Source organism: Myxocyprinus asiaticus, chromosome 6, assembly GCF_019703515.2.
Source record: "Myxocyprinus asiaticus isolate MX2 ecotype Aquarium Trade chromosome 6, UBuf_Myxa_2, whole genome shotgun sequence".
Taxonomy (NCBI): Eukaryota; Metazoa; Chordata; class Actinopteri; order Cypriniformes; family Catostomidae; genus Myxocyprinus; species Myxocyprinus asiaticus.
Window position 1 is genome coordinate 32,252,295 of NC_059349.1, and position 18,880 is coordinate 32,271,174.

Here is an 18,880-nt window from a genome sequence, read left to right on the forward strand (position 1 = left end):
GGACAGGGAGGTGGATTTATTGTAAAAAAAAAAAAAGAAAAAAAAAGAAAAAAAAAAAAAGAACTAAAATATTTATCTGTTTCTAACCCACGCCTAACATATCACTTCTGAATACACAGATTTAACCACTGGAGTTGTATGGATTTCTTTTATATGCTTTTTAAACCTTCAAAGTTCTGGTCATCATTCACTTGCATTGTATGGATCTACAGAGCTGAGATATTCTTCTAAAAATCTTTGTTTGTGTTCTGCAGAAGAAAGAAAGTCATAAACATCTAGGATGGCATGAGAGTGAGTAAATTATGTGAACATTTTAATTTTGGGGTGAACTATTCCTTTAATTTGTCATTGTATGCTCAATTGTGGAGCCTATGGGGGCTTGAAAAACTTTTACTCTGTACTCTTCAGTTATACTCCTGTAAAAAGTAAGATAGTTGAGGTGGCCTCCACATTTTGCTGCAAGAGCATTAATAGAATTATTTCTAATTTATTATTAGTTCTAAGTATACTCCCCCCTACGAATCTTTTACACACAGTTCTGCCCCTACATTAGATTATTTTGAACTCTCCAGTTATTGTTTCAGATTCAAATGCTTGCATTTCTAGGTTCAGCAACTTGAATATAAATGTGGGTTAAAAACATGAGCCATGCAGTTAGTTTCCAGAATCCACTCAGGAATGCATTCAGGCTGAGTGAACAGTGGATCAGCGGTTTAAACCTTCGGTGATTAGCTGTGGATTAGGCTGTTCGATTTCTAACCCAGACCAATGCAGTGTGGCTCATGCTGCAGTGCAACCTAGTATTGTCTTTCCTTGCAGTATCTGCGAACAACTCCAGAGGAAATTCATGTGTTGATTCCAAGGTGTCTTTTCATTAAGCAAGATGTCCAACATATATACTCTGAGGTAAATTTCTAATTGTTATCTTTTGGAATAAGCTCACACTGCAAGGTTTTTTTTGTTGTTTTTTTTTTTTTCGTTTGTTTTTTTAATCACACAACATGTTGTTATTGCTGCAAAAGTGATACATATTTTATTTAGACATTTCAAAAAGGCTGGTTAGGATTGTACAAACTTTTATCAGATTGTATTTAGAAAACTGACAATGTTTCATTTAGCTTGTCCATTGATTTTATTTGCTCTCATTTGTTTAATGTGAGGGATTCATTGATATACATGTGTATATTGTTGTTCACACTTTGTCATATGTATTTTGTTAGAATTGTTTTTTAAGTACAGTTTCTTGATATATATTGCACAGAGCACTTATCGGTGGCCAGTGGTCATCTAGCAGACGACTTGATGGCAAAACAGTCATTATCACTGGAGCAAATACTGGTATTGGCAAAGAAACCACAAGAGACCTGGCAAAACGAGGTATCACATTTATCTTAATCTGGTTAATCTGGTATGCTTTTACTGTAATTACTGCCCTACACAATGTAATTTTGATCCTAGAAAACATACAGTAAGATGGAACATAACTTTATCTTTCTATTATGGGGACTACACTGAAAAGATTGCTAACCTAAAATGTGCTTTATGTGGTAACATCTAAATGAACTTGTTTTAGTCTTTTTTTACTATCAATCTACACTTTCACATTCTTCTTTTTTTTTTTTTTTTGGCAATTCACATTCTTTGTGCATATCGCCACCTACTGGGCAGTGAGGAAAATTGAGAACTGCAGGTTACCACTTTTTACAGTGTAACATATTCTTGCTATTATAACAGTCATGGTTTTTGGAGTTGTTTCACAGGGGCCAGGATAATAATGGCTTGCAGAGACCTTGACAAAGCGGAGGTTGTACAGAAAGAGATCACTGAAGACTCAGGGAACCAAAACATAGTGATCAGGAAACTAGACTTATCTGACACCAAGTCAATCAGAGAATTTGCTGAGGTAATTAACAATGGTAAGTGATGATAATCTATTTTCATTAATTTAATAAAAAAGCAGTTTTTATATCTTTTTACACTCAAAACTGACTCTTCATTTGATTTAACTTGATACTTTAATAATTTGAAGTGATGCACTGTTTTCCACTTAAGGACCAATATGCCACTCACAGCACACAAAACTACATCTACCCATCTTTTTTCTCAGAGGAGAGAGCCCTTCACATTCTCATTAACAATGCTGGGATCATGATGTGTCCCTACTCTAAGACAGCAGATGGCTTTGAGATGCAGTTTGGTGTCAACCACTTAGGTAAAAGGGTTTTCTTGAACAGTTCAATGGATCTCACATACTTGCATTATGCACACTTTTTTAATGCCATCATCTAACATAGCGTACAATAGCCTGTACCTTTTTGGCCAACATTGAAGCGTGCGCACTTTTAATATGCTAAGATTCACATGTATGTTGTTTTGGGTGAAAGTGTCTGCCAAATTAATACATGTACAGAACATATAAATGTAAATTACATTATGGGCCCTATTTTTAGGTGCTACGTCTTTAGCGCAGTGCTATGTGATATGTGCAAAGTCAGTGGGCAAGGCAATGAAGTTTTTGTATTTTTGAGCAAGCATGGACTAAGCCTTAAGTCTCGGGTATAATACAAATTTTTTGCATGCCGAATCTTATCGCACGCGGTCGAGCGCTTTCAGAGAAGACTCTCAAAGTATACACTTTTGACTGTGAGTGAATATGAATGCTGTCCATGTGTCGAGAAAAACTGGTCCGCACATGTAGACCTACAGTCCGTGTATACTGTGTGTTCATGATGAAATATGCGTCACGTGGAAAACCGAAGTATACTTCTGTGAAGTGTACTTAGTGGGCTGGCGATAGTGTGATAGTGTGTATGGGTTTGGTCAAGTGCATTTTAAGTCTGAGGTTATTCTCTGGTTATTTCACCATCTGCCTCTTATTATACACTGATGAGCCAAAACATTATGACTACCCATCTAATATGCTGTTGGTCCTCTGCGTGCCGCCAAAACAGTGCAGACCCACCAAGGCATGGACTCTACAAGACCCCTGAAGGTGTCCTGTGGTATTTGGCACCAAGACATTAGCAGTAGATCCTTCAAGTTCTGTAAGTTGTAAGGTGGAACCGTCGTGGATTAGACTTGTTGGTCCAGCACATCCTGCAGATGCTCAATCGGATTGAGATCTGGGGAATTTGGAAGCCAGGGCAACACCTTGAATTCTATATCATGTTCCTCAAACCATTCCCGAACAATGTGTGCAGTTTGGCAGGGCACATTATCCTGCTGAAAGAGGCAACTGCCATCAGGGAATACCATTGCCATGAAGGGGTGTTCCTGGTCTGCAATGATGTTTAGGTAGGTGGCACGTGTCAAATTGACGTTATCGGACTCAGGGTTTCCAGAGCACCACACTCCCTCCAACGGCTTGTCGTCTTCCCACAGTGCATCCTGGTGCCATCACTTCCTCAGGTAAACAGCGCACACGTACACGGCCGTTCACGTGATGTAAAAGAAACGGGACTCATCGAACCAGGTGACCTTCTTCCACTGCTTCAAGTTCCAGTTCCGACACTTGCGTGCCCATTGTAGGTGCTTTCGACGGTTGACAGGGGTCATCATGGACACTCAGACCTGTTTGCGGCTACGCAGCCCCATATGCAGCAGGGTGCGATGCACTGTGTGTTGTGACACATTCCTCCTATAAACATCATCAATTTTATGTGACTTGTGCCACAGTAGACCTTCTGTTTGTTCGGACCAGATGGGATAGCCTTCGTTGCCCTTGCGCACCAATGAGCCTCGGGTGCCCAACGCCCTATCGCCAGTTTGTGGTTTGTCCCTCCTCGGACCACTGTTGGTAGGTTCTCACCACTGCTGACTGGGAGCACCCCACAAGCCTTGCCGTTTTAGAGATGCTCTGACCCAGATGTCTAGCCATAACAATTTGGCCCTTGTCAAATTCACACAGGTCTTTACTCCTGCCCATTCCTCCTGCATTCAGCATGTTGACTACAAGAACTGATTGTTCGCTTACCATCTAATCTACCCAGACCTTGACATGTGGCCTTGTTAGGAGATGATCAATGTCATTTGCTTCACCTGTGAGTGGTCATAATGTTTTGGCTCATCAGTGTATATTCATTCCCTCTCAAGCAATGTCAATATAAATGAAGACGGCCTATTTATAAGAATGGGCTATTAAGAATGGGCTATATACAATGCATTTGAAGAATAGAAATATGGAACATATTGTATTGAACTTTTGCGCATTAACTACGTCCTAGTTGACTGTCAAGCATATTTCTAGAATAGTGACACACTCTTTACATTTCCGCATGGAAAATGTGGTTCTCGTCAGGACTAATTGGATGTAGACTGCGTTAAATTTTAAAGAATGTAAGTACAATTAATCATATCGATGTACTGACACACAAATCATGACTATTATTAAAAGTGATCAATAGCTCTTTGATATCATCTGCTGGTGGAATCCCCAAATTGCAAATGCAGGAACTGATTTAGACGTCTCTTTGCGGCGAGAACAGACATGGTTCTCAGACGTCTTAGCAAAATTACCTGTTACTAAGGACAATAGCAGATTGCGATTTGCGGCACTTAATTTACATACAATACATCCACAGTTTGCGTGTATATGCCCACAGATAGCACAAGCACTCCTGTCCACTTGCACATCGCGCTGGTATGAAAATTGTGCTTAGACGGAAATTGGATAAGACGTTGCGCACATTCGTTGTACATACCACTGTGGCAAGCGCGGTCACAGAAATAGAGCCCTATAACAATTTATGTCACTTAGGTCACTTCCTGCTAACATTCCTGCTGATTGATCTGCTGAAGAGATCTGCCCCCTCAAGAATCATCAACCTCTCCTCCATGGCACATAGTTGGGGCACTATAAGACTTGATGATATCAATAGTGAGAGGAATTATCATAGCAGGAGGGCATATGGTCAGAGTAAGTTGGCCATCATCCTCTTCACTCGCTCCTTGGCCAGAAAACTCAAGGGTAAGTCTTTAATAAAACGGCAGATACAGTTTTTTGGAAAAAGAGTAAATTAAAGGTGAAGTTTGTAATTTCCGCTCCTCTAGAGGTACCAAACGGTACTGCAAAAATAATGACTTTTTTCAAATAGAAACACTCGCCCCATCTGCCATTGGTTGGTCAAAAAGAAAGTCCTGCCTCAAAGTCACACTATTGGTTGAGCCAATGTTGTCGGGATGCTTAAACAGAGCAATATTATGATAGCACCACAGAGCCACAGTGTTTACACTTTTCAGGGAAATCAGTACGGTTGACTCTGCACATTAAGCTGGTATAGGAGAAAGTATTTAAACATAAAAAAAAAAGATTACACACTTCACCTTTAAGGCCTAATTGTGTAAGAGAAAATGTTTTGATTGACAAAAAAAAATGATTTCTTATGTGTTTGTTCTGTTATCAGACACTGGTGTGACAGTATATGCAGTCCATCCAGGAATTGTACGAACAGAACTTAAAAGACATATGAATCTTGGACTTCTTATCATGTGGAAAGTTGTCAGACCTTTCACAAAGACTCCAGTGCAGGGAGCACAAACCACCATCTACTGTGCAGTAGAACCACATTTAGACACAGAGAGTGGTGGTTACTACAGGTAATAAATTCTGAAATATTACAAAATACACAGAAGTTTCATAATATACTGATTGAAATTCATCATAATGAATAAAGGATTGTATTAGTTTTGTTTGTTTGTTTTCTCTATTCCTTACACACCATCCAAAGTAACTGTGGACCTTCAAGATGCACCCAAGCTGCTAGAGATGATGACATGGCTGAGAAACTTTGGGAGCTAAGCTGCAAGATGCTGCGAATAGTCTGGGACTAAATGCAATTATAGTTTGTTTGTTTTTTCTCATGGACAATTACTATATAGCAGATATAGCCATTTTTTAAATAACTTTACTTAAAATCATTTGGTTGATAATAAGTTCAGTTTCTGACAGACTGACGACTGTAGTCTTATGCATTTGTTCAACTCTTTGCCAATTGTCATTTTTTTTAATGAGCAAGGCGCACAACAACAATACATGTATGATTTACTGTCTTCATACCATGAGATTAAAAATCTAAATCTAAATTAATCACTCATCCTTGTCTCTTATATTTTAAAATATAATCATTGATAGGACAGTAAAACGATTTATTAGGATAACGGCACAAGCTGAAAGCTGTGGATGATCACAGTCTTCATTCACGGGAAATACACGTGTGAAAATGAAGTTGTCAAGATTGTGAGGCAATTAGAAAAAATCTAACTATACAGAAATAGATCAGTCTTATTTAAATTAAAATAAATAAGTTTTCACACAAATTTGTGTAGTATTTGGACACTGACAAACACTGCAGTCAAAGGCATTTCACAGGAAGAGATAAGTACAAAAACAATCAAGCAATGACTGAAACATATGGACACATGGAATGATGTTTTCTACAGTATGGCCTAGTCTTGTTAAGTATGTCAATGCATACATAATTGTGATTTCACAAACAAAATTATTAGGTCGAAATAGGTTTTCGCAATAAAAACTGATGTTAAAATGTATTGTGTCACCAAGTAATAAAGCATTATTTCTTTTTTAAGAGCGTGTTTTTTTTGTAAGGTTATCATGTATGTGTCCATCTAAATAGAAGAATATAAGCCTATTTATATATAGATACATAGCAGTATACCCTGTAATCAAATATAGTAAATGGTATTTAATGTATATTTTATTTATCTCTTAACAGCACAATAAAGAGAATCACATTAAATGTGGTAATGCTGGCAGCTGCAGTTATTGATTGCTTACCCAATCAGATTATTACTCCTTTTTCATATTGTGCTATGAAATTAATATTGCATTGAAGAAAAAAAAAAAAAAAACTGCATTTCTCAAAACAAAACAAAAAAAGACAGCAAATCTCAAAGTAAAAAAGGGCAACCATTTCACACATAAATTATTTTTAGTGTGACAAACAATATGCTGCTAAATGGATTTAACACGTGTTAGTGTGTTGCCTAGAGTTGGATTCAAATAATATCCGAAAGCAGGACACATTTTACTTTTCTCCCAGCCTAACCAAGTGCAGTTGGATGAAGTAAATATTTTTCATTTTTTGGTGAACTACCACTTAAATTTTCTTTTTTCTTTTTTTTTCATTATTTCAGTCTGCCACAGTCTCTACACCTCTGAAACCACAAATCAAAAAGTACATTTTAGGGCTGAGGGTGAATCATTCACCATTCACATACGTAAGAGCCAGATCCACATTAGGGAACAAATGCAACAATAAAGGTTAGTCAGAAAGAGTCTCTATGGCCAATAATACCAATTAGGACCTTCAATAAATTCAAGTACATTAGATCACCTTTGTGCAACTTAGCCTATCTGCAATGAAAAATACATGTTTTAAAGTATTCCAAAATGTATATGTTTGAAAGAGTCAAATACTGAAAGGTCACAAGACCAGTGTTGAAACAGGCACCAAAATGAGGATAATAAAGTTGTATCAATGCACTTAAAGACTGTATGTCTTTATATAATGTGTGCTGTGTTGTTCAAACACATATCCAAAATATGTCAATACCTTAGGTAGAACAGCTCCTCATGCTAAGCTGGTACATTTTCCCTTTTAAACTACAGTATTGGGCAGTGTTGCCCACACCTGAGATTTAACCCCTCCCTTGACTCCTCCTCTTGTATTGTCCTACTGTCAATACTCTGAGACCTGTTAGCATTCACAGCACCAGACACTGGGCCATCCTGTGGATGAACTTTCCCATCAGGCAGTCTGAACTCAACAGATGCAAATGAGGACAGACTTCCATTTTTCTTTGCCCACATTTTGGAAGACTCCCCCACTGGTGCTACCCTAAGCTCCTTGTTCCTCCTAATGTCCCCTCTGTTACCGCTATTAATGCTTTGGGCATCCAAAAGAAGATCAGAGTCACTAATATGTACCATATTGAAGTATGTACACTTTGGTGTAGGGGGTTTAGCCAGATCCTCCAGCTCAGAAGACGATATAACAGCTAGAGGTGAGTGTTGGTTCTCACAAAACAGGTAGGGTGCATCCTCAATCGCATTGTCCTGAGCTGTGTCAGCTGATGTGGTGTCTCCATTTTCATATATTCCCATGGGTACAGGAGGAGAATGACGGATGAGGTGATTTTCTTTGAGGAGCCACCTGCCTTTATCAATCAGCACTCCCTCTCCAGAATCCACTTCACCATTTAAAGCCATGCACTGTACAGACTCAGAGTCTCCATTAAGGGAACTTGATCTATTGTAACATAATGGTTCCTGAATTGCACTTCTAGAATCTTGAAAAGAGGCAAGACTGTTATTGCTTTTTAAACTTGGACTGGGGGTATGTTTTGTTGTAGATCCTGAAGAAGATTTCATGCAGATATTTTCTTTCACATGGTTTCTGATCTTTGGGTTCTGAGAGCTTAGTTTTATGATTTCTTGAACGATACATAATCTCTCTTCCTCTGCTCCTCCACTATTGGTTAAAAGTTCCATAGAGGCCTGTGACTGGTGTTCACTATTGTCTGATGCATCTGGCCTGTAATCAGAGAGGTCTGATGTATTAGGGCTTGGGAGGCATTTCTGACCATACTGTGCATCTGCCTTGTTTTGAACCAGGAACATCTCCCTCATTTTACATTTGTCTGGCTCTACTCTGAGGTTTCCATTTGAATCATATGTGACAGTCAGGGTGGACGACAACAAAGCTGAATTGATTAAGTCTAACAGCTCTTGTGAGATCTCTGTTGGATGTAATAAATAGTGATAACTATGTTCCATGCCAAAATTCTCTACCTCCTCTAACTGGTTTTCACTTGTCTTTGTTCTCGTACTCTTGCAAGACTCCCTTTCTTGTGGAACAGCGTCTACATCATTATCAGAATCTAGCATACTGCTCTCCTCATCTTCTTCTACATCATGCTCTACACCAGAACTGTGCTTTTTATCTGCAAGGCTTCCTTCCTCTAAAGTTTTGACCATACAGTCAAGTTCTGAATCACAGCTTGTGCTTGACCTTGACTCTTTTTCTATCACATCCTCAGAATCTGAGATGGTACAAGAGCCTGGTTCAGCATCTGGATCATCCACTTCACAAACTTTGGACACCTCATCATCCTCATCATTACTGTCATTCTCTTTCAACTGCACATTATCAATGTGTTGCGTTTTATTGTATACAGCTTTTTTATCATTTTTATCAATACCACCAGGGCTATTGTTATTATAGTGTGGATCAGGATCTTCACATTCTGACATATCTGGCATAGCATCTTCCTGTTGCTCTGTCTTTAAATCTACAACATCTGGAGACATTAATTGATAGTTTTCTTGGCAATCTGATTCTACTGTTTGCTGTCTGTGTTTACCCTCTGTATCATGGTGATGTGATTCAGACTGAGAATCCTCAGAGCATGGATCTGAGTGGTTGGACTTACTCTCATATTCTGATAAAACAGACAAGTTTTCTTGTTTATGCCCTTCTCCTTGAACACTATTCCTTTCTTCAAAATTTCTTCCTTTCTCTGAATTATCAGCTTCCTCTCTGACACAGTCTTGCACTTGCATTTCAGCTGTCTCTCTGTTGGGAAACCGCACACATTCCATTTCTGATGCTGAATATAGGTATTTGGCATCTGTGTCTTCAAATTCTGAAATATCTGACTGTTCACTATGTTCTCTGATATTCTGAATGGTGTCATCCTCTGCATTAAAGTTTATTTCCTCTATATTGTCTAGTGTTGTGTTGTTCTCTCTTTCAGACATATTGTCTTGGTAATCAGAGAACTCAGAAACTTCTTCAGCTATCTCTGTTACCTTTTTTTCTAATGTGGGACAACTGTTTTCTACTGCATCTCTGTTCTCAGATTTTGAGTCTTCATGCATTACAATTTCTTTTTTTTTCTCTGTGTCAATCTGGTTATGTATAGTTTCTAAAGCCTTTGCTGTACTTGAACAATTTTCCTCAGGTGTTTGACTGGGTGCTGCTTTACCAGAATCTTCATTAACTAGGTCCTTTTTCTCAGTTTTGGGGGAAAGAGATTTAATTAGATGCAGTTCCTGAGATTCTGGTTCTTTTGGGTCATCAATCATCTCATTTTTGGTTGTGTTATTTTCTTGACCAATATTCTCTGCGGAATAGTCCTCTTCCATGTCAGCAGCTTTCTCTAAACTACCACTCATAGAGCCAGGATTATTTTCCTCATCTTTAACTGAGACTTCACTGGTGTTATCAGAATGTCCTTTGTTCAAATTTGTTTGATAAGGACTCTTTAGTTCTCCTTCAACAAGAGAGGAAATCTCTCTGTGAAGATCTTCAGACATGTTGAGTTCTTCCATTAACTGTTCTATCCCAAAATCAGGCTTTTTTTCCTCATCATCTCCTTCTCCTTCTGAGTCCACCTCCAGTGCAAATTCTTGTTCAGGTTGTATTGGTGAAAGCGGTGGACTCTCTCCAGTGGCATTTGTTTTCTGGAACTCTCTCCAGCTCTGTTTTAATTGGAAAGAGGTTGAGCTTTGAAGACTGGTCAAGCTGGCCTTAAGCTCATCCTCATCCTGAATATTGGCTATTTTTTCCAAGGACTGCATGACCTTCAGGGCCTCTGAGCGGCTGCCTGATTTGCTGGCTTGTGACTCATCTTTTCCGAGGATTGAAATGTCATCTCTCAGAGTCATTAGTGACAAAAAGGACAGAAAAGCTCTTGATGGAGAACCAAAGGCAGAGGCCACTTGGGATGAGAAATCTGGGAGGCTACTGGAATTTTCCTTCTCTTGGGATGTTAAGCGTGGCTGCTTTGAAGCCCGCCTTACAGACTGAATAGACAAACATAACTGTTCTAAAACTGGTTTCATGCCTGACCTAATATTAAGCTCTGTGCCATGTAATATCCCACCGTAAATACAAGGGTCAGGGGGAACCAAGTTCTCAGATGACTTGTGCATTCTAACTAGGCACTCCTGTTCAGCAGCATGTACCCTCACACTTGGCATCGATTTACATAAGCCTCTCAACCTTTGGGGCTCAACTGGTTCTCCCTCAAAACATATTTTAACAGGTGGACGAGACATCAGCCTCTCGACAACATTATCTTCAGGAGAAGGCCCTTCATCCATTACACTATCTTTTTCAGTTTTACTTTTAATCTCAGAGCCATCTGCAGAGTCACTGCCTATCTGGAACACTGCCCTTGGTACATTCTCTGGATTCTCTGTCTCATCATCATAGGGAGAAGACTCTGGTTGAATCTTTTTCAGCCAGTTTTCAACATATTGATTCACATTGGAGGGTGATGATTGCAGCACTGGCAAGGACACACTATCACTCATTTCCTGTTTTTGTTTAGGGGATTTTGATCTGTTACCATTCACTGACCTTTGCTTTGGCAGCATCTTTTTTAATGGTACTTGATGGCCCAGTGACCAAATGTCTAAGGCTTTTTTCCTTAAAGTAAGCCCTTGTGAGTCACGGTCACCTTTGTTTACTTTGTTTGAGATGTTTTTGATGTTTTTATCTTGTAGTTTGAGCTCTTTCTCTGAACTTCTTTGATTCCCTATGTTGAGATTCAAGTTTTTACTTTTTGGAGATCTTTCAAATATCTTTTTCTTTTTTTCTTTTCCAGTTTTGTGTTCAGGTTTTTCACTTTCTGCTGAACTATGAGTCTTTTTTTCTGATCCTGTGTGGCTCAGTGTTTCAGAAGAATTTATCTTTTGGAGGTCTTTTGAAGAGGATGGAATACTGCCCTTTATTCTTTTCCCAGGCCCAGATGAATCAGAAGAAGTACATTTCTTTGGTTTTTTAGACTTTGGTGTATTATTTATTTTACTACCAATAATGCTTTTATTCTCTGAGTCTTGTTCCATTGCTACCTCTTGCTGCATGATTTTCTTTTCTCTGGATTCAGACTCTACTAAGGCCTTTTTTCATTTTCAGTGAAGACAGAAAAATTGTTGCTTTTCTTCTGAAGAGGTGTTGAATAGGCAGATGACAATGAAAGCATGTCAGTTTTTCCACCATCTTGGGAGTTTGAACTTGTGGACAGCCTAGTGAGATCCACAACACAATCATTACATGATGACTGGGGTTCTGAGTCTGTTGAGCCTGGCTTACTGCGAGGCAAAGCTTTAGTACAGTATCCAGGCATACTATCTACATCCACCTGTGTATTTGCATAGTAATTGTCATATGTGCCCTGTGATTCATGTATGTGCAGTACAGTCTCTGTTATTCCCATTGTCCCATTGTTTTGTAGCTGTAGAACCTCTGCAACACCTGTTGATCTGAAGGTGGATTGAGACATCTTTTGCTTGACCTCTCCTGGTTCGCTCTTCTTGGGTTTTGACACAGTTCTTGTGCTGCTGCTACTGCTTTGACTGACCATGCAGTAACCCTCTGTCAGTTCTCCCTGTGCTGTCCGCTCCAAGCATGAGTATGCACCCACTGTACTCTCCTGAACTTCAGTCTCTGAAACCATTTTAATGTTTTCCACAGAAGCCTCTTTCATTCGCTGTCTTGTATGCTTTTCAGAAGTCTGAGATGTAGCACAACCATAATTCTCTCTTCCTTCCTCATTGAATCCAACAGACTTGTCAGTGAGTGTGGTAATTTCTTTAGATTCTAAGCTAAGAGGACCATTTGACTCTTTCCCTGAGTCATTAGTAACATCTAATGAGTTCATGCCTGATCCTGGCTTGGAATTGCACACTGTCCTCTGCTGACTATTCACATAGGTGCGGCTTAGTGTAGTTGTCCAGCGGATCATTTCCTCTTGTTTTATAGTAAGATGGACCTTCATCTCCACAGTCATGCTGCCATCCTCATTGACCCGGAATGATTTCTCAATGTCATCTTCAGTAGGCATGAAGGGGTAGTTCTTCTCTTCCATATCAGCCGTGCAGTCACAGGTCTCCATATCCTCTGATACCGCTGGCTGACTGCCTTTGGTCTCCATTGATCCTGTTTTTTGGCTATTTAGATTTCCATTTAGTGACTTATTAATTTGCTCTACAAGGAATCTCTCAGAAGATAAAGAGAAATTCCTTGATCTTGAGAAAGTCCCAGTTTGTTTCTTTTTTTCTTCTTATATCAGAATATGGAAGGGAATTTTTGGTAGAAAAAAAGAAAAACAAAATGTCATTATAGAGTATAAGGTGCTTATGAAATAGACCTTTCAAATAGAGAAAATTAAAATGCTTCATTTTTTCCACTTAAGAGAAGTGCTTTATATTAAAACATCTATTCATTAGGAAATAATTTGGGGCTTACGTAGAAGTGTCTTTGTTGGTGCGGGAGCCAAGGATTTGGATATGCTTGACTGTATGGTTTTAGTGGGAACTTGGAGATTGTAGTCACCCATTCTGAAGGGTTCATTACCAGCAGCTACAACAATCCCAGAGCACAAAATGAGGGCAAGAAGTCCTTCAACCTGTAGGATAAATAGAACAAAAAATTCTGGATGCAAATAAATGTTTGTCCAATAAATAATATCTGGATGTTTTTTTTTTTTTTTTTTTGGGATCAGAAGTTCAAACATTAGGTTAAGGTATGCACTACAAATAAAAATTCTTACTCTGTATTTTTTATTTTCCAGTACAAATATCTAAACATCCTTCAAACAAAATAAATGTACATTAAAAGCAAAATGACAAGATTTTAAGTCTTGCTTTCAGAGAAATCTGAAAAAAAATTGAAGTTTCTGCTTTTGTAAAGCTTTCTTTTTCGTACCCATTTGTCAAATAGTTTTTTCTTCATAAAACCTGATGATATTGTGTCAAATTGATCTGAAACAAGACTTAAAATCTTATGTCATTTTGATTCTCAAGTAAATTTGTTCTGTTTTAATGATTGTTTTGATATTATTACTTAATTTAATACAAATTATTTTTATTTTTATTTTGCAGTGTGTTCACAATACAGCTCGCATGAACCTTAGCTAATCACCTGCATCACGTTTCTTGAAAGCCAGAGCGACAAGAGTGATTACAGTGTGCTCACACAGCTGGGGGTAATATTTCAAATATCATGGCCAAATACGTCAAGGATTGGCATGGAATGTGACTGTAATGAACCCAGAAGTGGTATACTTTGAAGCTTAAAAGTAAAAAAAAAAAAACTGTGTTCAATATCGAATAATACATATGCCCAACTGGTTAAAAAATCTAGGGAAAAATAACAGTATTTAATTATTTTGTACAAAACTACCATTATAACATTTCAGTATTGTGTTAATAAAAGACATTGTAGTTAAAAACTTAACAATCTTTTTTTTTTTTAATAATTGCATTTATTTTTAAGATGTCAGTATTACTCATTTACTATTTCAAAAATATGTTTTATCTTAAGCAACCTAAAATAAACTATTTGGAGGGCTGGTTCTCCTGCTTTCAGAGTGCTGTGATAACAGAGCAGGACTGCAATTTCAGTAATGAAAAATGATTAAACCTTTTTGACCCTTTTCCGTCTGTTCAGACAGAACAGATTCAAACTTCCGAAAGAGTACTTGATTATTTGTTTGCTCTACAGACAATTATTATTTATTCTGCTTTCAACATAAAAAAAAAAATTAAAAAAAAACAATTCTTAACATTCTATGTTAAGAAACAATAACAATGTTTATTGACAATGTGATAATTTTAGTGAAGAAGAACTGTGATATTTCTATTCATTTTTCCTCACGAGCAATACTTACTCTTCTGCCATCTTTGGTGTAAAGCTTAACAACTGGGAACTGCATCACTTGAGAAAGATAATCCAAAAGGGCTTCAAAATTTGGGGCTGTTCTCCTCTGAAGAACAATTACTCGCTTAATGCTTGGATCCCTGTTTTTATATACCGTCAGCCTTTTTGGGGTCCGCACTACAGTGTTTTCAGACATTTTTACTGTCCTTGTGGTCACAACACTTTTCTTAACTAGCTGCCGGACCATTTCTCTACGTTCTTGACGCCCTGCACTAATGGGTCTGGTAGTGTTCCAAGGGACCTGTGTTTTGTGGACCTCATCCAGCTTAAAAGGCTTGACTTTCTTCTGGTCTGAGCACAGATAAGAGGCCCCATCCTGCAGATCATCGAGGGTGTGGACGGCATGTGTTCCCCTGGGTGTTGTGATGGTCCTTACCCCAAAAGGCAGAGGCACTTTCTTGGAGAGGACATCTAGTAGGGCATCAAAGGTTTTCAAAGTGCGGCTATTGATGATCATCCGGTGCCCCATGAACTGGGGGTCACCACTCTTGTAGAAACATACCCTCTTTGAGATAATCGGGTCTTGGTTTTGGAGCACAGGCCTGGAGACCAACGTCTGCATGCTCCCTGGTGACACATCTGGCTGGGGTGTATCATAAAAGGGAGTTGTGCTCATAGTAACTGTAGCTGTAAAAAGTTATTATGTTATTTAACAATAATAATGTTATTTAATAATAATAATAATAATTATTATTATATATATATATATATATATATATATATATATATATATATATATATATATATATATATATATATAATTTTAACAAAACTTTTTCAACATTTCATTGTTCTGCATCTACAGTGTTGTAGATTATATCTACTTTTCCAAAATTTGCAGGTATGAACTTATGTTTTGCCCATAGTTTATTAACTAAATAAGTGTTTTGTTTTTTGTTAATGAGTGTTCTAGGGCATTGGTTTTCAAACATTTTTATGCCAAGGACCCCAAATATGACAATCACCTCGCGGGGGACCCCCTCCTAAAATATATAAAGGTCGCTATAAATTTTTGTGTATAAAGACCAGAGTAAAATTATGAAAAATTGTGATATTATAAAGACGCTTTGAATTATTAGCTTTTATATTGCTGCTGTACTAAAGCCAAAAGAAATTATTAAAATATTATCTGTAGAGGGGCCTGGGTGGCTCAATGAGTAAAGACACTGACTACCACCCCTGGAGTCACAAGTTCGAATCCAGGGCGTGCTGAGTGACTCCAGCCAGGTCTCCTAAGCAACCAAATTGGCCCGGTTGCTAGGAAGGGTAGAGTCACATGGGGTAACCTCCTTGTGGTCACTACAATGTGGTTCGGTCTCGGTGGGGTGCGTGGTGAGTTGTGCGTGGATGCCGTGGAGAATAGCGTGAAGCCTCCACATCTCCGTGGTAACGCGCTCTACAAGCCATGTGATAAGATGCGCAGACTGACGGTCTCAGACGTGGAGGCAACTGAGATTCGTCCTCCGCCACCCGGATTGAGGTGAGTCACTGTGCCACCACAAGGACTTAGAGCGCATTGGGAATTGGGCATTCCAAAAAAAATAAATAAATAAAAACATATCTGTAGCGATGCACCGATGTTTTGGCCAATTACTGACCAAATTAAAACCAGTGGCTATAACCATCGATATAAACTGCCGATATCAACCATCGTTTTTTCACAATGGCGTTTGCATTCTAATGATCACTTAAGCAATCATCATTCATTGTTAAAATAATAAAATAGTTTTTGTTTTTTTATTAGTATCGTATAGGCCAAAACTGTTCATATCAGTGCATCCCTAATTATCTGGACAATATTTAGCCTCTTTAGTATGCTGACAGTGTATCTTTTTTTTCTACCCATTAATTGAGTACTGTTAAATGTATAACCCTGAATAGAAACATTTTGATTCAACTGAAATATCAATAGTCAAATTTGTTAAAAAAAAAAAATAATAATAATAATAACTATAACTATATATATATATATATATATTTTTTTTTTTTACAATTATGAACACTTTTTTTCTCTCTCGGAAATTTTCCACAGCCCTATCTGCACCCCCTCGCAGCCTCCAGACCACAGTTTGAAAACGTTTTGTTAACGTACGTAACCTTGGTTCCCTGAGACGAAGGGAACGAGACATTGCGTGCTAACACATATGGGGAGTTTTCCTTCCACACGACCTATTTGAAACCTCTCTACAATAACACCAATATTCTAATATTGGCTATGGTGTTTAAGCCCCACCCTTTTAGCGCAAAGCTGTCCCCTATAAAAGCAGGTGCACAAACACCATTCCTCAGAATTTTCTGACTGAGGGACAAGGAGGGCATCGCTCACACCTCAGAAGAACTCTGAGTCTTGTAGTGTGGCCAGTGTTCGCAATGTCTCGTTCCCTTTGTCTCAGGGAACTGAGGTTACGTACGTAACCGTGACATTCCATTATGTCTCAGTACACTTGACATTGCATGCTAATGCATATGGGGATCAGAATCCCATCTTGCCACACTACACGACATAACCTTCCAGAGAGGAAACATGATGGCGCAGTCCCACGGGATGGCGACTGACATGAGTATGCCGCAAGTGAGTGACTGTCATGTTGGGTCAGGAGGGGAGCACTCAGAATGAATATATGAACTATAGTCATACAGTATGAATTAACCCCTTCGCGAACCCAGTCGGGAAGGGAGTTATTTATAATGAAAGTGCTTGTGACTTTATGCTAAATTACAACGGCCTGATGCAGGCGGTTGTGTAAAATGATGGGGAACCCGTACTTAAGATGAGGGGAATAAGTATATGTTTGGCAAATGAAATAGCAAGCGCTCTAAACAGAAAGGACATGTGAAGAGAGAGACGTTACATCTAAGTTGTAAAACCTTGCGAATGTGTTTTGAGAAGACCATCCTGCTGCAAAACATACCATTTGTCAATGCCCATGAGGAAGCCATGCTTCTAGTTGAGTGTGCTTTAACACTAATTGGGCAGATCTTACCCTGCAACTCGTAAGCCAGGGCAATCGCATCAACGATCCAGTGAGAAAGTCTTTGCTTGGAGACGGACATTCCTTTGGTGCGTCCTACATAGCACACAAAGAGCTGATCAAACAGTCTGAACTAGCGGGTTCGCTCAACATATGCGTGTAGCGCCTGCACAGGGCATAACAAATGCAAGGATTGTTCCTCATCTGAAATAAATGGAGGAGGGCAGAAAGCTTGAAGGTGAACCACCTGCACTCTGAAGCGTGGTTAGAACCTTAGGCACATAGCCTTTTTTGGGTTTGACAGTGGATTTTAAAAGACCGGAGCCAAACTCCAGACATGAATTGTCAATTGATAGTGCATGTAAGTCACCAACCCATTTTACTGAGGCCAGAGCCAGCAGTAGTGCGGTCTTAATGTAGAGCATTCTCAAATCAACAAAGTCCAAAGGCTCGAAGGGGGGCCCTGTGAGCGCTTTTAGGACCAAAGTTAGGTCCCAAGTTGGGACTGTAGCCGGCCGAGGTGGATTTAATTGTCTTGCTCCTCTAAGGAACTTTATGATTAAATCAAAATTGCCTATAGTGGTGCTGGCTTCAGGTGCATGATACGCAGAAATATACACCACATAAACTTTGAGCTTTGACGGAGTGGGTCCTGCGTCTAATCGCTCTTGAAGAAATATGAGAATTTCATGTATACGTCTCGTGGACGGCGCTCTGACCTGTAAAATGGTGTTCATGACTGAATGCGTCAGTTCTGACGGGTTTAGTGCGTTCCATTCAGGGGCCAAACATGCAGGTTCCACAGCTTGGGCTGGGGATGCCAGATTGTGCCTTGTGCTTGAGAGAGGAGCTCCCTCCTCAGCGGTATTTCCCATGGTGAGCTGTATAACATCTCTATTATTTCCGAAAACCATGGCTGATTGGGCCATTTCGGTGCAGTTAACAGAACTGTTTCCATGTCCACCCGGACTTTGCTGATGACAGAATGAAGGAGGCTTACCGGGGGAAGGGTCCGTAGCATCATTCACTGACCACTCGCCTGATGCAGCGAGAGACATGACATCGTCATCATCCCCAGCATCAGAACCGCCGAACGAAACGAAGCCGTGCATGTATCGGCATAGACGTGTTGCATGGAGATTGAGGGGCTCGTGGGGCGTG

General features: G+C 39.1%; 2 protein-coding genes across 3 annotated transcripts; one reads left to right on the top strand and one right to left on the bottom strand.

Annotated features, from left to right (window-relative positions):
• The first annotated feature begins 777 nt into the window (after window positions 1–777).
• si:dkey-94e7.2 (uncharacterized protein LOC100141353 homolog) lies at window positions 778–6,372 on the top strand. 2 transcript variants are annotated; one of them, XM_051701613.1, is made up of 7 exons: window positions 778–906; window positions 1,262–1,377; window positions 1,761–1,916; window positions 2,108–2,212; window positions 4,757–4,966; window positions 5,403–5,595; window positions 5,727–6,372. In XM_051701613.1, the coding sequence occupies exons 1-7, from the start codon at window positions 884–886 to the stop codon at window positions 5,827–5,829; spliced, it is 906 nt and encodes a 301-aa protein (XP_051557573.1). In that variant the 5' UTR covers window positions 778–883; the 3' UTR covers window positions 5,830–6,372. The 2 variants fall into 2 exon arrangements, with proteins under 2 accessions (XP_051557573.1, XP_051557574.1); XM_051701614.1 differs by lacking the exon at window positions 778–906 and having other exon boundaries at window positions 1,269–1,377; window positions 1,750–1,916.
• Window positions 6,373–7,621: 1,249 nt separating this feature from the next.
• On the bottom strand, window positions 7,622–15,363 carry LOC127443088 (oxygen-regulated protein 1-like). The gene is given in 4 exon segments (XM_051701585.1): window positions 7,622–11,928; window positions 11,931–13,088; window positions 13,275–13,434; window positions 14,698–15,363. Coding segments are annotated over 4 exon segments (6,291 nt in total).
• Window positions 15,364–18,880: the final 3,517 nt, after the last annotated feature.

Bases quoted from the DNA above. Each gene is read 5' to 3' on its own strand.
- si:dkey-94e7.2 (XM_051701613.1), top strand. From the start codon at position 884: ATGTCCAACATATATACTCTGAG. The intron at 1,378-1,760 runs GTATCACATTTA...GTTGTTTCACAG, and splicing joins AAGAGACCTGGCAAAACGAG to GGGCCAGGATAATAATGGCT. The intron at 5,596-5,726 runs GTAATAAATTCT...CACCATCCAAAG, and splicing joins GAGAGTGGTGGTTACTACAG to TAACTGTGGACCTTCAAGAT.